Below are 23,780 nucleotides of genomic sequence, written 5' to 3'. Positions count from 1 at the left end.
TAGCTCTAACTGACGCCATGCGGGATGCAGATGCCACATTGTGTGCCGTTGCGTCACTTCCGCCATAATTTAACATCGTATATATATTTTACACCGTTACATACACCCCCCTTAAATTATGCAGAAGTGCGGCAACATACATAAAAGACTGTGGTTGCCGGGCAACAATGCACAAAAGTGTCAATATCAGAAATCCTTCCTGAAGAAGTGCGGAAGAACAGGGTGGTTCTAAACCCCATTCCCATCACAGACAATTAGAAATGCCATTTACATTTCACATAACTGCACATATTCACACCCGTTAACAGAGACCGTCGTTCCTAGTCATAAACAATATCAAACCAGTTACTAAAATAAATAGCAGTAGCAATCAAGAAAAATAAAAACAGTCATACAACCATCCAATGGTCACACTAAACCCATACTAATGCTGGCATCCCTACTCTTTGGCAAGACATCTCACATATAAGCCAATCAGGGGGCTTAACTGTCCTACCACACCTTGTGAAAGTCACAGAGCCCTGCATGTCATGTGGTTGTGTGCAAACTACTTCCTCTAGCTCAATTTCAACTGGGGCTGGGTCATTCAAGGCAACGTGTGAGTCTAAAGTCATATGTGCATGAGTGTCATGGCTGAATTCGGATTCAGTACAGAATCTGTGAGGCAGTCCTGCTGACTGATGTCCCTCAGTGACATCCTCCTGACAGGGATCATCAGAGTACTCTTCTACTGAGAAGCACACACGTTCCGCCACTGCTTGAACTGGTGACTGCATGAGCCAGTTCTCAGTGCGCACTTGAGCATCCTCCTGCTCATCAAGATTGGAACTCCTGACACTCCCATTGTGTGCTTCCACCTGTGACTCTTCTGAAGACAATTGGTGCTGGGAACGTTAGGAAGTCAACTGGGAGACGTAAGTTCCTGTGTACAACTTTCTCCCGACCAGTGTCTCCATCGCGGATCCTGTACACATTGATCGATGGCCTCACAGACACCACATCATAAGGGGTTGAATCCCAACGATCCGCAACTTTCTTCTTGCCCTTCTCACCTCGGCTGGCCAGCAGCACCCTGTCACCCACAGCCAAAGGTAGCCCTTTTACTCGGCGGTTGTAAATCTGGGCGTGGCGGGTCTGTTCTTTGACTGCATGTTGTTGAGCAATCTTTGCAGCCACATTGAGGTCTCTCCTCAAGCAGTTCACAAATTCATTGTGGCTGACAACGTTGGTATTCTCCAGAACATGATGGAACATAATGTCAACAGGCAAACGAGGGACTCGTCCAAACATCAAGTAGAACGGTGCAAAGCCTGTGGTCTCGTGCACTGTGCAGTTATAGCAGAATGTCAACATGTTCAGCATCTGAGGCCATCTGGACTTCGAGTTTGGGGGAAGCGTCCTGATCATGCCGCCCAGAGTTCTGTTGAATCTTTCGGCAATACCGTTGCCCATTGGATGATACGGTGTCGTGTGGGACTTGTGCACGCCTGCCATCTCAAGAAGGTCCTTGATGAGCCTACTCTCAAAGTTAGCCCCCTGATCCGAATGGATCCTTGTAGGGAACCCATAGACACAGAAAAATTTGTCCCACAAGCAGCGGGCAACTTGCTTTGCTGACTGGTTCCTGCAGGGGAAGGCGAGAGCCAACTTTGAGAAATGGTCCGTCACAACAAGGACATCAGTGGTGTTCTTGTCACCAGACTCCGCTGTCCAGAAATCAATGCACACCAGCTCCATTGGGAAAGAAGTATGGATGTTCTCGAGTGGTGCTCGGGCGTTTGGTTCAGGGGTCTTACCCAGGATGCATCTCTGGCACTGCTTTATGTGTCTCACAATGTCCTTCTCCATCCCAGTCCAGAAGAACCGTTCACTAGCCAGAGAGAGTGTTCTTGAACAGCCCTGATGACCAGCCGCGTCATGAACACCATGCAAGACTTGACGTTTCAGAGATTCAGGGGTGACGAACTGAAATACCTTCCGGTTCATGTGGCGGTCCCTCCTCACTCTGTAAAGAGTTCCATCACGAACCTTCAACTTCTTCCAGTGCCTCAACAACACAAGCACACAGCGAGACTCGTCAGCTCTTTCGCGTGCATTGGGTCTCTTATGCCGCTGAACATAAAAGAGCACTCTGCTCAACGTAGCATCTTGCTGCTGCAGATTGTGTAACTGGCTGTAGGGGATGGCAACAGAAGGATCCTCTTCTGGCAACTGTAATGACGACGGGGTTGCGCCGGGTAGCCAGGAGACACCGCCAGTTTGCTGGGCATCCAAATCAGCAGACACCTCCTCAGCACCAATAGCACAGCCGGGCGACTGATAGGGAACTTGCCCTTGGGGAGCTACTTCGTCTGCAACACCCCCAGCAGTGTGAACAACCTGGCAGTTGGTGGTCAAACGGAAGGCATCCTGTACAGTGTCATTAACAACTCCTTTGACTTCTTCCAACAAGGACAGATAGGGTTCTTTCACCAGACGATGACTCACGCAAGACTGGACAAAGGGTTCACGGCTCAGGGCGTCAGCCACCGTGTTCTTGGGTCCTGGAACGTACTTCAAGTCAAAGTCATATGCTGCCAGCTTTGACACCCATCTCTGTTCGCAGGCATCCAGCCTGGGCTTCGTCAGAATATAGGTCAAGGGGTTGTTGTCAGACCACGCAGTGAAGTGTCTACCTTTAAGCCAGTGGGGGAACTTGTCACATATGGCCCACTTCAAAGCAAGAAATTCAAGCCTGTGCGCTGGGTAGTTCAACTGGGCTCGCGATAGTGTCTTGCTAGCAAAAGCCACCGGTCTTGCAACCTTCTCATCAGATTGGAGCTGGAAAAGAACGGCTCCAATGCCATCGAATGAAGCATCGACTGCAAGGATGAAAGGCTTCCCAAAGTCAGGATGGGCCAATGTCACACTGTGTGACAAGTCGTGCTTCAAGGTCTCAAAGGCTTCCAGACACTTAGCAGTCCAGTCTTGTGCTGTTAACTTCACATGACTCGAAGCGTTCAATGCCGATCTCGCCCCTCGTTTGGCTTTACGACCAGTTCTTTGGCCCGAAAGAAGTTTGAAAAGGGGTCTGGCCTTTATGGAACAATCTTCAATAAAATGTTGATAATACAACACCATGCCCAAAAAAGATCGGATCTTCTTCTGTGAGGGAGTGACGCCATCACTGTCCATCAAGTCGGACACCTGCACTTGTTTTATGGCCTCGACTTTCCCAGGGTCTGTCTGCACACCCGACTCTGAGATGACATGGCCGAGAAACTTCACTGATCTCCGAAGAAAGTGGCACTTCTTTGGCGCGAGCCTAAGATTATGGTTCTTCAAGCGGGAGAAAACTAATTCCAACCGCTCAAGCGCTATCTGTTCCGTCGGACCAAAGACCATCAGGTCGTCAAGATAGCACAAGAGGCTAGTGAAATTCTCGTCACCGAAGATGGAAAGCATCATCCGCATGAATGTGGCTGGACTGTTTGATAGACCTTGCGGCATCCGGTTGTATTCATGCAGGCCAAAGGGAGACGAAAAAGCCGTGTACTTCTTGTGATCCTCAATCAAGGGTACATTGTAGAACCCTGATGTGAGGTCCATGGTGGAGAAGAAGACATTCCCCCCAAGTGCAGCAAGGGCATCAGCTTGATGAGGCAGCAGGTGTGCATCACGCAGTGTCCTCGCATTGAGCCACCTGAAATCTGTGCAAATGCGCAAATCTCCATTCTTCTTCCACACAAGAACCAAGGGAGATGCATACTCACTGGTAGACTTTCGAATTATTCCCTTCTCTTCCATCTCATTGAGAGCGATCCTCAGCTTCTCGTACTGACTCGGCGGCACTCTCCGATAAGGTAGGCGGAATGGTCTCTCATCCACTAGGTGTATTTTGTGCACAAAGTCAGATGCCTCCCCACAGTCCATCCTGTTTCGTGAAAAGATAGACTCACGTCTTTCAATGATTTGGAAAAGTCGGTCCCTCCACATGTCAGACACAGCACACTCATCCAGATCCAGATCGTGCAGTCCGAGCTTGTCCAATGCGAGCCTAATTTCTCCCTTGGACTTTGGCTTTGCAGCCTTAGTGACAGACTGAGAGAGAACTTGTATGTTATCAGGCTGAGACAGATCTTCAACAGCGAGGAAACACATCTGCCAGTTTTGAGTTCCTCTTCAACATCACTTGTTCACTGGAGGGGTTGATGACTTTCACTGGAAGCCATCGATCACCCCACAACGAAGCAATAACTCTGCCAACCAAAATCTTCCTTGATCTGCACCTTGACTGAGTTGGTCCAATCATGACTGTGCTGCCGATCGACATCGGTGCGGAGGCAGGAAGCTTAGCCCAAACAAGGTGTTCACTATTCGGTTGCAACATCACACATTGACGTAACTTCAGAGTGCCAACTTTGTCAAGCACATTCATACCTCTCCATTTCTCTGTGTTGGAAAGGAGTGAGAAGAAGTGGTGGGAGTCCTCATCAATGGCACTAGTGGGCTCTGATATGAGTCGCCAGTAGCTGTCAGTCCTCCTCATCAGCTGAAGAATCTTCTTGATGGCATGACTACCCAGAATTATGTCATCCGTTTGTCCAGGCACCACAAACAGAGGAACAGCCAACTTGCAATCATACACTTCCATTTTCACCTCACATACTGCCGAAGGTGTCACCTGAAGACCTCCACATGACAACATCGTCCGCAGAGTAACGTTTTAGCTCCGGGCGGAACTCCAACAACCGTGCCACAGCAGACTCGCTTATTGTGCATCCAGTCGAGCCGCTGTCAATCATTATATATATATATATATATATATATATATATATATATATATATATATATATATATACATATACATATATATATATACATATATATATATATACATATATATATATGTATATAGATAGGGCGGCACGGTGGCCGACTGGTGAGCACGATGGCCTCATCAGTGAGAGACGGCATCGGTCGTGGGTTCAATCCTGGCTGCGGCCATCCTGTGTGGAGTTTGCATGTTCTCCCTTCTTGCCTGCATGGGTTTCCTCCGGGCACTCCGATTTCCTCCCACTTTCCAAAAAAAACATGCATGGCAGGCCGGTTGAACACTCTAAATTGTCCCTGGGTATGAGTGTGAGTGCGGATGGTTGTTCGTCTCTGTGTGCCCTGCGATTGGCTGGCAACCAGTTCAGGGTGACCCCCGCCTCCTGCCCGAAGATAGCTGGCATAGGCTCCAGCACCCACCGCGGCCCGAGTGAGGAGAAGCGGTATTGAAAATGTATATATATATATATATATATATATATATATATGTGTGTGTGTGTGTATAGTGTGTATATGTATCATGTTATGTTATGTTAAGAGACGAGCGGCAGCTTTTTGGACCAGTTGGAAGTGCTTGAGCGAGGATTGGCTGACTCCAAAGTAAAAGCATTATCCTAGATGTATTGAATGCATGGATTACTGTTTCTAAGTGCTGTTGTGAAGGAAAAGGCTTCACTTTAGCCAGCTGCCTAAGATGAAAGAAGCTGGATCTGTCATGATTTGTATTTGTTATTTTTGGTTTAGTATTTGGTTTCATGTTTTGGCCTTGTTCATGTGTCTTGTCTCGTCTTGTCTATTGTGTCCACCTGTGCTCGTTTACCCAAGCCCTTGTGTTAACCAATCCGGTCCTTCCAACCCTCCATGTCTTGTCCAGGTGCTCCTCGTTGTCTCGTCAATTGGTGTGTATTTAGTTCCCTGGTTGCTTTCAGTTCTTGTTGGTTCATTGTCATTTTAAGTGTCGCTTGTCCCTGTCGCTTGTCCCGGTTGCCTGTCCCTGTTGCCAGTTCCTAGTGATGGGTAGATGAGGCATCCTGTATCGTTTCGACACAGTGACACAATGTATTGACACTGTGCTGACACTGTGTTGCTGAATACTGACACCTGGTGGACTTGCAGGAAACATTTGACAGGGTCATCTGACACTGATCTGTCAAACTAATTTTATCCAATTCCATTGATTAGCGACGTGATGTGTTTTTATATATCCTATTTCGTATTGCTTTCCATCGCACTAATTATTCTCTTTATCAAATTTATATATTTAACTGAATTATTGTTGTATTGCACTGGAGAGGGGAGCTCTCTAATCTTGTTGCACACTTGAGTACAATAACAAAGGGATTTCTGATTCTGATTAGGCATTTGCTTTCACATTATTTTTACATACACGCAATTTCATAAAAAAAATCTTTGATATTCGAGACTGTTAGAATAATATTTAGAGGTTATTATACATTTGCCATGACGCAGCTTTATTTCAATGCATTGTGCGCATGACATGTTGCAAATTCGTGGAGTGGACTATGCTTGACTGTTTACAGTTTGAGTGGAGATACAGGAGGACACCTTTACTGCAGGGAAGTGTCTGCAATTGGCAGGGCGGTGGCACTTCTTCAGAAGTGAGGATGAAGTAAACAACATCGTGATGAGCCCTGATAGAAGAAGTTGGCATCAAAGTCTGACGCAAACAGCATCGTGCTGGGTCCTGATAGAAGATGCTGACGTCAAAGTCAGCTGTGACCCACGACGGCACGCTCATGATAAACCGGACTAAACCAGCTTTTGAGAAGACGAACTGTTCCACCCTTGAGTGTAATCTGATTCCTCGATGTTATAAAAGGGATTGTGTGAAAAACATCGAGGAACAGAAGGGAGATGAAGTTGCCAAATAAACTTTATTAACCTCTCTGTATCCACTTGAGCTGAGTGCCTCTCTTCTTTCAGCTATCAAATTGGCGAACCTGACAGAGACGCAGTTGATAAATTAAGAGAACATCTGTCTGAATGCCCAAGTAAAAGTGTTGTGAATGACAATGGACTCATTGTAATTAAAGATTTTTATTCCAAAAAATTAGTTTCTCCAGCGTTTTGTTATTCAGTCAATTTCTTTTTTTTGAGACAATTTCCCCCGCCTTTGAGAAGATCCTCTCAGAAGGCACTGAAGAGGCCGGTGTGCACAACGCCTGTGTGGCTAATATAAATAGGTGAGGGAACGTTGCCTCCATGGACTTCCAGTATAAGAGCGGGTCTTCCGTACGTGCAACGTGCCCTGCTGACATATAGCGCTGCACCTCTGAGTGCGCATCAACAGTGACGTCTTCCATCTTGCGGATATTTAATGCAAAGTAACGCGCCAATAACTCGATGCTTGTTTTGAGCGTCCATCCTGTTGACAGATTCGCTTCCTTATGAACACAGTTTGGCGCGCGACCGCTGTGTCGACACGATTCTGGTAGTGGTCACGTGACTTTCTCAAAGCGGTACGCGCACCGACACGGGGTTTGCCCTGGAAGCTCGGCGCGCGCATCGACGCCTCGGTGTCGCTGGACCCATCACTACCAGTTCCTGTCGCCTCTCCCTGTAGTTGGTTTCCTGTCGTTAAGTTTTTCCAAGTTCCTTGTTTGCCTTAGTTTTCTGTTTAATAAATGCCCTTTAAGTTACCCCTGCCTGGCTTCCCTGCGTTTGGGTCCTCATCTTCCTCAACCCTGACAGGATCGAACAACAGCACTGATTTGCTGCTCTAACTTAAAATCTCTGTCGAGTTTAAAACCTAGGTTTGAGACTGTTGGCTTGAGATAAGATGCCAGAGGGCCATGGTCAACAGGGTTGAGAGTAGAAGGGCCACTGGGACCGAAGACCATAACCTCTGTCTTCTTTTCATTGAAATTCAGGAAGTTAAGTGACATCCAGATTTTGATTTCCTATGGGCTGGATACTCTCTGTCCATTTAAAACCAGTTTGAAGACATTTTTATTCTTGAGCTTTCAACTCAACATGGCACTGTCGCTGTCCTACTATCATTCTGGTATCTATTGTAAATGTGTTTGTGTTTTAATGTCATGTCATGTCATTATCCACACCGCTTATCCTGTACAGGGTCGCGGGAGGGTGCTGGAGCCTATCCCAGCTGACTACGGGCGAAAGGCGCACTACACCCTGAACTAGTCGCCAGCCAGTCTTGTGTTTTAATTTTTGTTCGAATTACCTGCTAATTTATATGATGGCATATGGAAAGCCTGTGGTATATTTTGTTGTTGATGTGTGGGTCTGGCTCAGCTTCCCTCTGAACAGGTCGCCAAGCATGGCAGAATTGGTGATGGAAAAAAACTTCGCTGACACAGCCATTTTGGTTAGAAAGAGATTTTATTCTCGTCACATGCTGATGTCTCCCCAAAATGAAAAAGGGAAAGGTCCCCCCTCTCTCCGGCCTTCCCTTCTTATAGGGGATGGCCACACAGGACATAAATATCTAATTTTACCTTGTTGCATATGCATTCTCATTGTACTAGTCTTCGATTTTGCCCCCGAAGCTCCCTACGGTGAGAGCAGATGTGGTTGCTCTTTGAAGTGGCTTTCTGGTGCCAACCCAACTGCTACTATCAACTCGAGTGCTCAACACCTAAATACTGGTCAAGCCTTTTGTCCCCCTGGACAGCTGGTCACTTCTTTAGTCTCCAATTCCCTCATAGTCATTTAAGAGAATTACTAAAATGTTCATAATATTGGATATAAAAATACAATACAAGTGCTGTTAGAGCTCCAGCGGTTGTGAAATGCGTTATGTATATTATGTTATGTGATCTCCGTGTATTGTATTGTATAAATGTCATTTTCAGCAACGCATATCCCGTACAGGGTCACGGGTCAGGGGATGCTGCAGCCAATCCCTGTTGACTTTGAGTAAAAGGCTGACTACACCCTGAGCGTGAACATATCCCACGCTGCCCGAGTGAATCACAGCACCATCAGTGACTGAAAACATTCATAACTTAAATTTTGACTTTATTTGAGACATATTTTAATGCCAACTTTAAATATAAGCTATTTTGGCTACATATTTTTATATATGACGCCAGGGGAAGTAATACCTCAACAGCAGTTGGGCAGATAGTGAACAATTATTAAAAAAAAAATTAAACACTCTTTAATGCTACTCCTAGTTGAAGTTTACAGTCAAACTAAACATAAAACAAAGAGAATTACACATCGTGTCTTTAAACCACCAAATTCAAAAGTCAGTTTAGCTTAATGCTAACAAACCATGAAAAATGCTGTAGACAGCCTGATTCATTGGTATTGCTGTGTTACAACTCTTAACCCCCTTTGATATTTAGAGACGGGTGGTATCTTCTTTTACCCTCTCTGTTATTGCAGTTGAAGTGTACCACAATCAAGCACAACCTTTGCTAAAGTACAACAGAGTTGATAATGCAGAAAAACGTAATCAAAAGATTCAGCCAAATTAAAAAAAATTCTTGAAAAAAAAAGACTATTGGCAGAACAAAGACAGAGGCAGCGCTGAAATACAGGGAACAGGAAGCTGTTTATGCAGTTGATGCACTTCAATACTTCAGTTCAGTCCCAAATGCAGGGTCACTAACATAATAATTTAATCGAGAATGCGGATGTGTTTGGTCCTGGGATTGTAGCTCGTACAGAGCAGTCTTTGGGCAAATTTGTTTTTAATTTGATTAAATCACAGTGTTTAGTGCAGACAATACAAACGTAAAATGAAATTAACAACTCTGTTTTCACCAACTTGAAGAAGAAAGACAAACCTCTGCCTCTTGTACATTGTGCACAACAGTGAGGCAGGCTCCTGACCACTCCCACTGGGCCTATGTAAAATACTGTGCTGATGTCTTTCTTTTCCACTGATGCCACAAGAAGAAAAAGGAGTTAAGAGCTTTGTATGTTTTGTGTTGACAGTAAAACCATTGAAATCTTTTACACAAATGAAAATGGAACACGGCTACGGTTGGTCCATCCAAGAGGAGCTGTAGTTATAGGGGCAATGGCTCCAAGATGCCATGAAAGGTGGCAACCCGACTGAAAGGCATATATTCTTTATCCTCTGTTAAGGACAAATATCACTGTAGCTGTGACTGTCTCTGTGTATTTCTGTATGTCTGTGTTATATTGCCTCCAGCTGGCCAAGGCAGGTACATCAGGAGGACAACTGTTGTTAGAGAAATTGTATGTTAGTCATTATTTATTTGCTTGTTAAGTAGCATTGAAATAGTTACTTAAATATGTATTATCTGCTGACTGTGAGAAAGACACAACTTCCATGTCACAGACAGATGATTCATGCAATAATAATAATAATAAAAATATTCCCTTTATTAGTCCCACAATGGGGAAATTCGAGTTTCGAACCCAGGCCTCCTGGGGAGACTGGGTCCTGAACGCGGCGCCTTAGACGACTCGGCCAATCACTGTCTGCATAACAGGAAACATCGCTAAGTCTGTGAGGAAGAAATAACCACAAGCTCTCATTCACATGCACCCAGTTTAAGCAAATAATGCAAAATTGTTTAAAAGAATGCTGACATATTGCAACTTTTTTGCCCCCCTTTAGATTGGCAACGTGCCCTTGTAACCTAGGGTCCCTATAGGGATGTGCTTCAGAGTGGGTTGGAGCTTTGTAACTAAGCACATCTCTATTCGTTTCTCCTCGCGAGTAAAAGAATCTAACTCTCGTCTTCGTTCCTTGTCTGTTGTTTAGAACAGGTTCTAGGTTGATTGAGCCTGAAAAGCTGTCCACTGAAGTTGAGCAAAAAAATATAGACAAAAATGTATTTCTTTACATTATATTTAATCATGTCCTTATTTTATCTTTTATGACATGCAATATCAGCAAGTGATATCATTCTTTAAAAAAAAAAAAGTATTTTGGGTGACTGGATCGTGGGGTCTTGGTCACAAGTGAGGGGAGAATGGAGCGTGAGATCAACAGGCGGATCGGTGCAGTGTCTGCTGTGATGCGGACCCTGTATCGTTCTGTCGTGGTGAAGAAGTACCTGAGCCAAAAGGTGAAGCGCTTGATTTAGCGGTCGATTTACGTTCCTACCCTCATGGTCATGAGCTGTGGGTCGTTACCGAAAGAACAAGATCTCGGGTACGAGCGGCCGAAATGAGTCCGTAGGGTGTCCAGGCTCTCCCTTAGAGATAGGATGAGAAGCTCGGTCATCCGAGAGGGACTCAGAGTCGATCTGCTGCTTCTCCGTGTTGAGAGGAGCCAGATGAGGTGGCATGGGCATCTGATTAGGGTTAGGCCTCGAGGACAACCAGGACACGCTGGAGAGGCTATGTCTCCCGGATGGCCAGGGAACGCCCTCCTGAAGAGCTAGAAGATGTGGATGGAGAGAGGGAAGTCTGGGCTTCCCTGCTGAAGCGACCCAACTCCTGATAATGGATAGATGGAACGGATAATGGCATTTACATTTATTTCAAAGGGGAAATCTGATTTGAATATGAGTGATTTGTATCTCAAGGCACTAGGGTATTGCCAACAATAGCATTTCTACTGCGGTCAGAAAAATTTCTGGAGTTTGTTGTTTGACCCCTTCATAACATATATTGTTGCGACTTAATTTACTAATCAACTCCATTTCAATAGCAAAACCTTTAAAAACACTTTTAAAGTAATACATGTATGGATGTAACAAGGCTCAGGTAGTCGCGTGGTCATCTCTCAACCTGAAGCTGGTGGGTTCGATCCTTAGCTGTATCCTAGTTATCCTCGAGCAAGATATTGAACTCGCAGTTTTCCTGATGCTGCATCATCCTTTGGTGAATGAGGAGACGTTGAAGTGCTTTGAGAATCTGGAGCACATGTGCAAGAAATTAGAAGTCTTTATCCCAGCCAGAAGTCTCATCGGGTGTAATTTCTGTGTCAGGAGGAAAGATGTCAAAGTGACTGTGATCCATTGGGCCATTCAGCTGCAGAAACAAATTGGCGCATTGGTTTGCTGACATGATCATATGCTCACAATTTAGATCAAAGTAAGTTTGGGAAAATGGCATCACATTAATATGTGTATTGTATGTCTCTGTAAAAGACCTCACCTCTCTCTTCAGAGGAGACAGGAGCTTTTGGCGCCTCAGTCCCTCCCAATTGAAGCCCTGGAACCATCTGTAAGAATAGGTCACACAATCCAAACAATTTTTTTGTACCATGTACAATTTTCAACAGTGGCTGCATTACAGGCTTTATTTATTTTATTTTTTAAGGAATGAATACATGAACAATGTGAATGGAGTATATTATACAGGAAGATTAATGGAAAAGTGAACTAGAAGAGAACAAGGGATGGTAAATCATTGCAACTGACAGTCGGGATGTTTTAAGCGGACCTACTTGTGCTTCTTGATGTCAATGATCCCATTCTTTTTGTTCCCCACCCTCTCAACTGGATTTAATCTGGGTAAAAGGGAGTAGAATGCACATACCTTAACATAACGTATGCATAATGCATAATTGCACCAAAACATATTCCAATGATATATTGCGGTTGGGTTATGCAGCTTTAATCTATTAAGGGTTTTCATTTGTGATCATAACTTAATCTATTACAGTTTACCTCGCTATTTTATGAGTGCTCTTGTTATTTCTCTTCCCTCTAAGTCAGATCAGTCAAGATGTCTTTTTTTTTTTAAGCAAAATATGTTTTACAAAAACAGAGACCATGAACAATAAGGACCCATTTGGAAATTCACCCTGATGAACATGCACTACTCATACTCTGGTGTGTGGTCGGAGCAACAGAACTTGAACTGTTTCAATCTGGACTGCCTGATGCGCTGGGATACCGTGTCCTCACCAGCACTCTGTTTTAGGTGCATTCTGAATAATCGATCTGCAAATTTCAACAAGCTCTGAGTTTATGAACCGTTGGAGTGAAGCAGAGCACACTCAGACTATATTTATGAACGCGCCCTAGAGCTCATTGCCCCCAAAATCACAGTTTCCTCACTGTGGGAGCATTTTGAAATACGTGCCGAGAGCGCTGCTTCACTCAGACTGTTCAGAAGCTCAAAAGAGCTAATCGATTAGTCAGGGTGCCCCAAAAAAATGGAGACCACTGAGCCACGCAGCCCGGATGACCGAACTTCTCAGCATATCTCTGAGCCCGGACACCCTACGGAGGAAACTCATTTCGGTCGCATGTATCCAAGATCTCGTTCTTTGGGTCACGAACCACAACTCATGACCATAGATGAGGGTAGGAACGTAGATCCATCCATCCATCCATCCATTATCCGCCGCTTATCCGGGGTCGGGTCGCGGGGGCAGCAGCTTCAGCAGGGAAGCCCAGACTTCCCGCTCCCCAGCCACATCTTCCAGCTCTGCCAGAGGGATGCCCAGGCGTTCCCAGGCCAGCCGGGAGACGTAGTCTCTCCAGTGTGCCCTGGGTCGTCCTCTGGGCCTCCTGCCGGTGGAACATGCCCGGAACACCTCCCCAGGGAGGCGTCCAGGAGGCATCCTAAAGAGATGCCCGAGCCACCTCATCTGGCTCCTCTCTACGTGGAGGAACAGCGGCTCGACACTGAGTCCCTCCCGGATGGCCGAGCTTCTCACCCTATCTCTAAGGGAGAGCCCAGACACCCTGCGGAGGAAACTCATTTCGGCCGCTTGTATCCGAGATCTTGTTCTTTCGGTCACGACCCACAACTCGTGACCATAGGTGAGGGTAGGAACGTAGATCGACCGGTAAATCGAGAGCTTCGCCTTATGGCTCAGCTCCCTCTTCACCACGACAGACCGATACAGCGTCCGCATCACAGCGGAGGCTGCACCGATCCGCCTGTCAATCTCTCGCTCCATCCTCCCCTCACTCGTAAACAAGACCCCAAGATACTTAAACTCCTCCACTTGGGGCAGGATCTCCTCCCCGACCTGGAGAGGGCACTCCACCCTTTTCCGACTGAGAACCATGGTCTCAGATTTGGAGGTGCTGATCTTCATCCCAACCGCTTCACACTCGGCTGCGAACCGCTCCAGTGATAGTTGGCGATCACGGCCTGAGGAAGCCAACAGTACCACATCATCTGCGAAAAGCACAGATTAAATACTGAAGTCACCAAACCGGATCCCCTCATCGCCCCGACTGCGCCTAGAAATTCTGTCCATAAAAATTATGAACAGAATCTGTGACAAAGGGCAGCCTTGGCGGAGTCCAACCCTCACTGGAAACGAATCCGACTTACTGCCGGCAATGCGGACCAAACTCTGACATCGGTGGTACAGGGACCCAACTGCCCGTATCAAGGGGCTTGGTACCCCGTACTCCCGAAGCACGCTCCACAGAACTCCCCGTGGGACACGGTCGAACGCCTTCTCCAAGTCCACAAAACACATGTAGACTGGTTGGGCGAACTCCCATGCACCCTCAAGGACCCTGTAGAGAGTGTAGAGCTGGTCCACTGTTCCACGGCCAGGACGAAAACCGCACTGCTCCTCTTGGATCTGAGATTCAACCTCCCGACGGACCCTCCTCTCCTGTACCCCTGAGTAGACCTTACCAGGGAGGCTGAGGAGTGTGATTCCTCTGTAATTGGAACACACCCTCCGGTCCCCCTTCTTAAAAAGGGGGACCACCACCCCGGTCTGCCAATCCAGAGGCACTGTCCCCGATGTCCACGCAATGTTGTAGAGGCGCGTCAACCATGACAGCCCCACAACATCCAGAGCCCTAAGGAACTCCGGGCGGATCTCATCCACCCCCGGGGCCTTGCCACCGAGGAGCTTGTTAACCACCTCGGTTACTTCAGCCCCCGAGATAGATGAGTCCACCACGGAGTCTTCAGGCTCTGCTTCCTCAATGGAAGGCGTGTCGGTAGGATTGAGGAGGTCTTCGAAGTATTCTCCCCACCGACTCACAACGTCCCGAGTTGAGGTCAGCAGCACCCCATCTCCACTATAAATAGTGTTGGTGGTGCACTTCTTCCCTCTCCTGAGACGACGGATGGTGGACCAGAATTTCTTCGAAGCCGTCTGGAAGTCATTTTCCATGTCCTCACCGAACTCCTCCCATGCCCGAGTTTTTGCTTCGGCAACCACCGAAGCCGTATTCCGCTTGGCCAGTCGGTACCTGTGAGCTGCCTCCGGAGTCCCACAGGCCAGAAAGGCCTGATAGGACTCCTTCTTCAGCCTGACAGCATCCCTTACCGCCGGTGTCCACCAGCGGGTTCGGGGGTTGCCGCCACGACAGGCACCGACCACCTTACGTCCACAGCTTCGATCGGCTGCCTCAACAATGGAGGCACGAAACATGGTCCACTCAGACTCAATGTCCCCCGCCTCCCCCGGTACGTGGGCAAAGTTCTGCCGGAGGTGGGAGTTGAAACTCTTTCTGGCAGGGGATTCTTCCAACCGTTCCCAGCGGACCCTCACAATACGTTTGGGTCTGCCGGGTCGGACCGGCATCTTCCCCCACCATCGGAGCCAACTCACCACCAGGTGGTGATCAGTTGACAGCTCCACCCCTCTCTTCACCCGAGTGTCCAAAACATGCGGCCGCAAATCCGATGACACGACTACAAAGTCGATCATCGAACTGCGGCCAAGCGTGTCCTGGTGCCAAGTGCAGATATGAACACCCTTATGTTTGAACATGGTGTTCGTTATCGACAATCCATGACGAGCACAGAAGTCTAGTAACAGAACACCGCTCGTGTTCAGATTGGGGGGGCCATTCCTCCCAATCACGCCCTTCCAGGTCTCACTGTCATTACCCACGTGAGCATTGAAGTCCCCCAGCAGAACAAGGGAGTCTCCAGGGGGAACGCTCTCCAGCACACCCTCCAAAGACTCCAAAAAGGGTGGGTACTCAGAACTGCTGTTTGCTGCATAAGCACAAACAACAGTCAGCACCCGTCCCTCCACCTTAAGGCGGAGGGAGGCTACCCTCTCGTCCACCGGGGTGAACCCCAGTGTACAGGCGCCAAGCCGGGGGGCAATAAGTATGCCCTCACCTGCTCGGCGTCTCTCACCTTGGGCAACTCCAGAGTGGAAGAATTTCCAGCCCCTCTCAAGAGGACTGGTACCAGATCCTACGCTGTGTGTGGAGGTGAGCCCGACTATATCTAGTCGGAATTTCTCTGCCTCGTACACCAGCTCAGGCTCCTTCCCCACCAGAGAGGTGACATTCCATGTCCCAAGAGCTAGTTTCTGTAGCCGGGGATCAGAGCGCCAAGGTCCCTGCCTCTTGCCGCCGCCCGACTCACACTGCACCCCACCCCTTTGGCCCCTCCCACAAGTGGTGAGCCCATGGGAAGGAGTGTGAACGCGGATGGTTGTTCGTCTATGTGTGCCCTGCAATTGGCTGGCAACCAGTTCAGGGTGTCCCCCGCCTACTGCCCAAAGATAGCTGGGATAGGCTCCAGCACCCCCCGTGACCCTAGTGAGGAACGTAGATTGACTGGTAAATCAAGGGCTTCGCCTTTTGGCTTAGATCCTTCTTCACCATGACAGACTAATGCAGTGTCCACATCACAGCAGACACTGCAGTGATATGTCTGTAGATCTCACGCTCCATCCCAAGATACTTGAACTCCTCCACTTGGGGAAGGATCTCGTCCCCTACCTGGTGAAGCACTCCACCCTTTTTTGGCTGAGAACCATGGTCTCAGATTGGGGGATGCTTATCTTCATCCCAACCGCTTCACACTCGGCTATGAACCGCTCTCGTGAGAGTTGGAGATCAGGGCTTGAAGAAGCCAACAGTTTCACATCATCTGCAAAAAGCAGAGATGCAACACTGAGCACACCAAAACGGACCCCCTTATTACCTCGGCTGCGCCGAGAAATTCTGTCCATAAACGCAATTAACAGAATCTGGAACAAAAAGCAGCCTCTGGGAGTTCAACCCTCACTGGAAACAAATTTGTCTTACTGCCGGCAATGCGGATCAAACTCTGACTTGGTATTGTATTGTATTGTATCTGTGGTACAGGGACTGAACAGCCCGTATTTGTGGGCTTGGTACCCCGTACTCCCCAAGCACACCTATTAGAACTTCCCGAAGGACACGTTCAAACGCTTTCTCCAAGTCCACGAAACACATGTAAACTGGTTGGAAAAACTCCCATGCACCCTTGACGACCCTGTCGAGCTTGTCTACTGTTCTACGGCCGGGACGAAAACAGCATTGCTCCCCCTAAATCTGCTCCTGACTGACCTTCCTCTCCAGCACCCCTGAATCGACCTTACCAGGGAGGCCAAGGGTTAATTCCTCTGTAATTGGAACACACCCTTTGGTCCTCCTTCTTAATTTGGGGGACCACCACCCCAATCTGCCAATCCAGAGGCACTGTACCCGATGTCCACGCAATGTTGTAGAGGCGCGTCAACCATGACAGCCCCACAACATCCACAGGCTTTAACAACTCCAGGCGGATCTCATCCACCCCCAGGGCTTTGCACCAAGGAGTTTGTTAACCACCTAGGTTACTTCAACCCCAGAAACAGGAGAGTCCACTACGGAGTCTTTAGGCTCTGCTTCCTCAATGGAAGGTGGAGGTGATCTGTCTGTTATTCTGTTAAACATTCCCAGAAAACCCTACGTACCATACGTTTGGGTTTGCCAGGTCTTCCCTCAACATCGGAGCCAACTCACTGCCGCCCCTCTCTTCACCCGAGTATCCAAAACATCGGGCCGCAAATCCAATGATATGACTACAAAGTCGATCATCAAACTCCGGCCTAGGGTGCACTTGGCACCAGGACACGGGTGTCCTGTTGTGGCCCCTTCCACAAGTGGTGAGCCCATGGGAAGGAGGACTTTCGTTGGCTTTTTGGCCTGAGCCCGGCAAAGCCCCATGGGTGCAGGCCCAGCCACCAGGACTTGCTCCAGAGGGGGGCCCCGGTGACCCGTGTCTGGGCAAGGGAAAGCGAGATCCAAATATTTTCGTTGTTATATGGAGTCTTATGAGCCGTGCTTTGTCTGGACCCTCGCCTAGGACCTGTTTGCCATGGGTGACTCTACAAAGGGAAAAAGGTCACAGATAATTTAGCTTCTAGGATCATTGGGACATACAAACTCCTCCACCATTGTAAGGTGACGGCTCATGGAGGGGACAACAGCTCCATAATAAAAGAATTTTGACAATATTTACAGTATCATGTTTCCTACCTTGTTAATAATCATTTTAGATAAATGATGTGAGAAATCAGTTCCATGATCTGTATCCTCACATGAATGGTTCATTTTAACACAAAGTACGTTTGTTTTCCGAAGTGTGAATCAAGACGTTTGCCCTTTGCATTAAACAGTGCACAAGAAGTAGCCCGCAGTTTGAAAAAGTTTATGGTGATCCCTGCAGTACGGTGAGACACTATAGCCACTGAATGTTATTATCCTTTCAGGGTCCATACTTGCAGAGTCTCCTGATGAGGTCATCTGGACGCTTGCCTATTCTCTTTGGGAAGTCAACCTTCTCAATGCCATGGAGGACCATTGTGTAGATCTTTATGGGGTCGGATCCAGCAAATGGGGGACTGGAAAGAAAATATACCGTCTATTGATTGCAAATATGCCTTTTCCTAGTAGGCAAATAATATTCAAAATGGTGAAAAATTATCATTTATCAACAAATAGCATGAGACAGCATCATATCTGCGCTAAAGAAATACAGCTGCACATCCTCAGGGATTATGCTGAGAGCCACAAAAAAGATGGATGAATAGTAATTGCATTTGTTGAGATGTTGCATAATCACTGACATATCATGTGGAAATGTGTTTGATATTACCATGGCAATTCTACTTTAGGTGTTTACGCAAAGCTATGGCTAATAAGGTAATGGCGATCCAACATAACCTACTGTTACCAGGATACAATGCGAGTACGCTATGCTATTTTGGTGATTACCATTACTCTTCTTACTATAATACTACCGTATTTTCGCAGTCATAAGGCGCACTTAAAAGTCCCAAATCTTCCCCTAAACTAACACAGCGCCTTGTAAGGCGACTGCGCTCATTATATGGACAAAGTATCACTCGCGACCATCAACCCTTTTACTCATGGGGCGGTTCGGAGTGCATGTTAGCACACCCTGCTGGACAAAGTGTGAGTCATCTATGCTTCAAAGTGACCATGACTATACATTATGTGACTATGGTGTTTGGGTGATGGTGTGGGAGAAAGCTGGACTAAAGGGCAGCTGTCCACAATGTTGTAGTCTGTCTTATCATTTATGTTATTGCAAGCAAGAAACGTCCCAGGTTTAGACAACAGACAAAAAACCCAAAGCTAAAACAGCAAATCTCTCTAAACAGCCATGTGATTTGGCTGAGTCTGAGTGGCTCCCAGAAGGCATTGCTCTAATGGCTCCCAAGAAGCCATTGCTTTATCATTTTGTGTTATTTTTATTTCTTTTTGGTATATTGATGGCATGAGAGATACATGTTTTGTGTTAATCTTATTTCTTTTTTTCATTGTTTGCTTGTATGCTGAGTTTTTTTTTTTTTTGAAACCGTGACTCTAAGGAGTGTGGTGACCAGTGAAGTCCCTCCCCTGACGTAGTCTTGTAGACTATTCCATGATACCTATTATTGGTTAGAGTCATTGTTAATGATAGTGATTGTCAATGGTATCATGGCAACTGTCTTTGAAATGTGGCGATTGCTCATGGTATTGAGGCAAAGTGAATTGCCATGGGCTGAGTCAGCGTGAGCAGCTGAGCTATTGCTATGCTAAAAGCAGCTGAGCTAGCGCCTTGTAAGGCGGCGCGCCCAGTGTGTGCTTCAAAGACAGAAATAGCACCCTCAACAGGTGTTGCGCCCTTTGAGGCAGCGCGTCCTATGACTGCGAAAATACGGTATATACTATACGATAATAAAAAATCTTCCCAAGAGCCATCTCCATTCTAAACTCACACACACACACACACGACCACCCGTACCTTGCAGAACAGCAACGTGATGTGTTTTTATATACCCTATTCAGTATTATTTTCCATTGCACTAACTATTCTCTTATTTATCTAATTTATATATTTATCTGAATTATTGTTGTATTGCACTGGAGAGGGGAGCTCTCTAATCTCGTTGCACACTTGAGTACAATGACAATAAAGGGATTTCTGATTCTTATTCTGATTCTGATGAGCATGACATTTGACTAGATAAATCCAGGGTCAGAATCCTAAAACAATATGAATTAGCAACTGAATCTTGCTCTCTTGACACCATCCATTATACGCCGTTTATCTGTTCGGCTCGTGGAGGCAGCAGTTTCAGGAGGGAAACCAAGAGTTCTCCAGCCACGACTTCCAGCTCAGCTGGAAGGATTCCCAGGCATTCCCAGGCCAGCCGGGAGACATAGTCCCTCCAGCGAATGTCCAGGGTCGTCCTCGGGACCTCCTGCCGGAGGGACATGCCCAAAACACCTCACCAGGGAGGCGTTCAGGATGCATTCTATGCCCAGGCCACCCCATCTGGCTCCTCTCAATGCAGAGAAGTGCTGAGTCCCTCCCGGATGGCAGAGCTTCTCACCCTATCTCTATGGGAGAGCCCGGACACCCAGCAAAGGAAGCTCATTACGACCGCTTGTATCTGAGATCTTGTTCTTTCGGTCACGACCCGCAGCTTGTGGCCGTAGGTGAGGGAGGAACGTAGATAGACCGGTAAATTTGAGAACTTCGCCTTTTGGCTCACCTCCTTCTTCACCACGACAGACCAATACAGCATCCGCATCCCAGCAGACGCTGCACCGATCCGCCTGTCAATCTCACGCTCCAGCCTCCCCTCACTCGTGAACAAGACCCCAAGATACTTGAACTCCTCCACTTGAGGGAGGATCTCTTCCCCGACCTGGACAGGCCACTCCACCCGTTTCCAACTGAGAACCATGGTCTCAGATTAGAGGAGCTCTTTTCATCCCAACCGCTCCAGTGAGAGTTGGAAATAACGGCTTGAAGAAGCCAACAATACCACATCATCTGCAAAAAGCAGAGATGCAATATTTAGGCCACCGAACTGGATCCCCTCCGCCTAGATATTCTGTCCATAAAAGTTATGCACAGAACCGGTGAAGAAGGGAAGCCTTGGTGGAGCCAACCATCACTGGAAACAAATCCGGCTTACTGCCAGCAATGCGGACCAAACTCAGATATCGGTGGTACAGGGACCAAACTGCCCGCATCAGGGGGCTCGGTACCCCGTACTCCCAAAGCACGCTCCACAGATCTCCCCAAAGCACACGGTTGAACGACTTCTCCAAGTCCACAAAACACATGTAGACTGGTTGGGCGAACTCCCATGCACCCTCAAGGACCCTGCCGAGAGTGTAGAGCTGTTCCACTGTTCCACGGCCAGGACGAAAACCGCACTTCTCCTCCTGGATCTGAGATTTGACCTCCCGACGGATCCTCCTCTCCAGTACCCCTGAGTAGACCTTACCAGGGAGGCTGATGAGTGTGATTCCTTAAAAAGGGGGACCACCACCCCGGTCTGCCAATCCAGAGGCACTGTCCCCGATGTCCACGCAATGTTGTAGAGGCGTGTCAACCATGACAGCCCCACAACATCCAGAGCCATTAGGAACTCCTGGCGGATCTCATCCACCCCCGGGGCCTTGCCACCAAGGAGCTTGTTAACAACCTGGGTTACTTCAACCCGAGACATAGGTGAGCCCACCTCGGAGTCCTCAGGTTCTGCTTCCTCAATGGAAGGCGTGTCGGTGTAATTGAGGAGGTCTTCGAAGTATTCTCCTCACCGACTCACAACTTAGTCGAGTCCAGCAGCACCCCATCTCCACTATAAACAGCGTTTATAGTGCACCGCTTCCCTCTCCTGAGACGCCGGATGGTGGACCAGAATTTCCTCAAAGCCGTCTGGAAGTCGTTTTCCAAGGCCTCACCGTACTCCTCCCACGCCCGAGTTTTTGCTTCAGCAATCACCGAAGCCGTATTCCTCTTGACCAGTTGGTACCTGTCAGCTGCCTCCAGAGTCCCACAGGCCAAAAAGGCCTGATAGGATTCCTCCTTCATCCTGACAGCATCCCTTACCACCGGTGTCCACCAGTGGGTTCGGGAGTTGCTGCCACGACAGGAGTCCTTACGTCCACAGCTTCGATCGGCAGCATCTACAATGGACGCACAAAACATGGTCCACTCGGACTCAATGTCCCCCACCTCCACTGGTACGTGGGCAAAATTCTCTTTCTGACAAGGGATTCTGCCGAGAGTTCCCAGCAGATCCTCACAATAGGTTTGTGACTGCTGGGTCGGACCAGCATCTACCCCCGCCATCGGAGCCAACTCACCACCAGGAGATCAGTTGACAACTCTGCACCTCTCTTCACCCGAGTGTCCAAAAGATGCGGCCGCAAAGCCGATGACACAAATTCGATCATCGAACTGCGGCCTAGGGTGTCCTGGTGCCAAGCGCACAAATAGACACCCTTATGTTTTAACATGGTGTTTGTTATGGACAATCCATGACGGGCACAGAAGTCCAGTAACAGAACACCACCCGGGTTCGGATTGGGAGTGCGGGGAAGTTCCTCCCTATCGCACCCTTCCAAGTCTAACTGTCATTACCCACGCGAGCAGTGAAGTCCCCCACCAGAACGAGTGAGTCTCCAGGAGGAGCGCTCTCCAACACACCCTCTAGAGACTCCAAAAAGGGTGGCTACTCTGAACTGCTGTTTGGTGCATAAGCACAAACAACAGTCATGACCCGTCCCCCCGCCTTAAGGTGGAGGGAGGCTACCCTCTCGTCCACCGGGGTGAACCCCAGTGTACAGGCGCCAAGCCGGGGGGAAATAAGTATGTCCAAACCTGCTCTGCGTCTCTCACCTTGGGCAACTCCAGAGTGGAAGAGTGTCCAACCCCTCTCAAGAGGACCGGTACCAGAGTCCAGGCTGTGTGTGGAGGTGAGCCCGACTACGTCTCGTTGTAACTTCTCTGCCTCACACACTAGCTCAGGCTCCTTCCCTGCCAGAGAGGTGACATTCCATGTCCCAATAGCTAGTTTCTGTAGCCGGGGGATTAGAGCGCCAAGTTCCCTTCCTCTTGCCGCTGCCCAGTTAACATTGCACCCAACCCCTTTGGCCCATTCCCACAAGTGGTGAGCCCATGGGAAGGGGGACCCACGTTGCCTTTTAGGGCTGAGCCCGGCCGAGGCCCATGGGTGCAGGCTCGGCCACCAGGCGCTCGGCAATGAGCCCCACATGCAGGACTGGCTCCAGAAGGAGGCCCCGGTGACCCGCGTCCAGGCAAGGGAAAACGAGGTCCAATAATTTTGTTCTTCATAAGGGGTCTGGTGAGTTGTGCTTTGTATGGGCCCTCAGCTAGGATCTCTTTGCCATGGGTGACCCGACCAGGGGCAAAAAGCCCCAGACAACTTAGCTCCTAGGATCATTGGATCATGCAAACCCCTCCTCCACGGTAAGGTGACAGCAGAAAAAAAAGATAGCCAAGGCAGAGGTTGCTCAGGAACTCTTTATGCAGTAAGCAGATGAGACATGTATGCTGCATAATGTAAAGCAAACCACACTGCAAGAGGCCAAAAATACCCCCAAAAAATAAAGAAAAGATTTTTTTTCAAGCAGGCCATTCAAGTTGGAAAAAAACAATGTAGTCAAAGAAGCGTGTAAGTTCTTTCTCTGTAGATGGCTGTGGAAATTGCTTCACTGCCAGAATCTTTGCTTTGAGTGGATAAACAAATCCCCAACCGACAACCAGAGCTGGGCAGTCCGTCCGGGAGGCGAAACGGTCTGGCCCTCTGGCCCAGCCGGATGCCCATTTTTGGAGCCCGTCATTGCCGGAGGGCGAGGAACTGACGGGCAAAAAAGGGTCAAGTGCCCAGCTTTATAACCTGATTTGGCTTGCTGGTGAGGTGACAAGAAATGCATGTGTTAATACACTGAGCTACATCCACCTTTAGAAGTGGACATAAAAAAATGACAGAATATACGATCATGCGTTACGAACACCGAGATGACCAGGCACAT

At 48.1% G+C, this 23,780-nt stretch overlaps 1 protein-coding gene across 1 annotated transcript in view; it reads right to left on the bottom strand.

The window, feature by feature from the left end:
- Positions 1 to 10,775: 10,775 nt before the first annotated feature.
- The window catches only part of prkg2l (protein kinase cGMP-dependent 2, like), a 72,601-nt gene continuing 59,596 nt past the window's right edge, over positions 10,776 to 23,780 (bottom strand). The window contains exons 17-20 of the mRNA XM_088304596.1: positions 18,194 to 18,316; positions 12,176 to 12,238; positions 11,884 to 11,950; positions 10,776 to 11,757 (exon numbers count right to left, since the gene is read on the bottom strand). Of these exons, the coding sequence (XP_088160722.1) occupies positions 11,662 to 11,757; positions 11,884 to 11,950; positions 12,176 to 12,238; positions 18,194 to 18,316 (349 nt within the window). The 3' untranslated portion in view covers positions 10,776 to 11,661. The remainder of the gene's footprint in view (positions 11,758 to 11,883; positions 11,951 to 12,175; positions 12,239 to 18,193; positions 18,317 to 23,780) is intronic.

This window comes from Idiotropiscis lumnitzeri, chromosome 9 (assembly GCF_059441095.1).
Source record: "Idiotropiscis lumnitzeri isolate Australia: NSW breed Sydney's pygmy pipehorse chromosome 9, RoL_Ilum_1.0, whole genome shotgun sequence".
Taxonomy (NCBI): Eukaryota; Metazoa; Chordata; class Actinopteri; order Syngnathiformes; family Syngnathidae; genus Idiotropiscis; species Idiotropiscis lumnitzeri.
The sequence above is the reverse complement of the archived record's forward strand: the minus strand, read 5'-3'. Positions and strand labels throughout refer to the sequence as shown.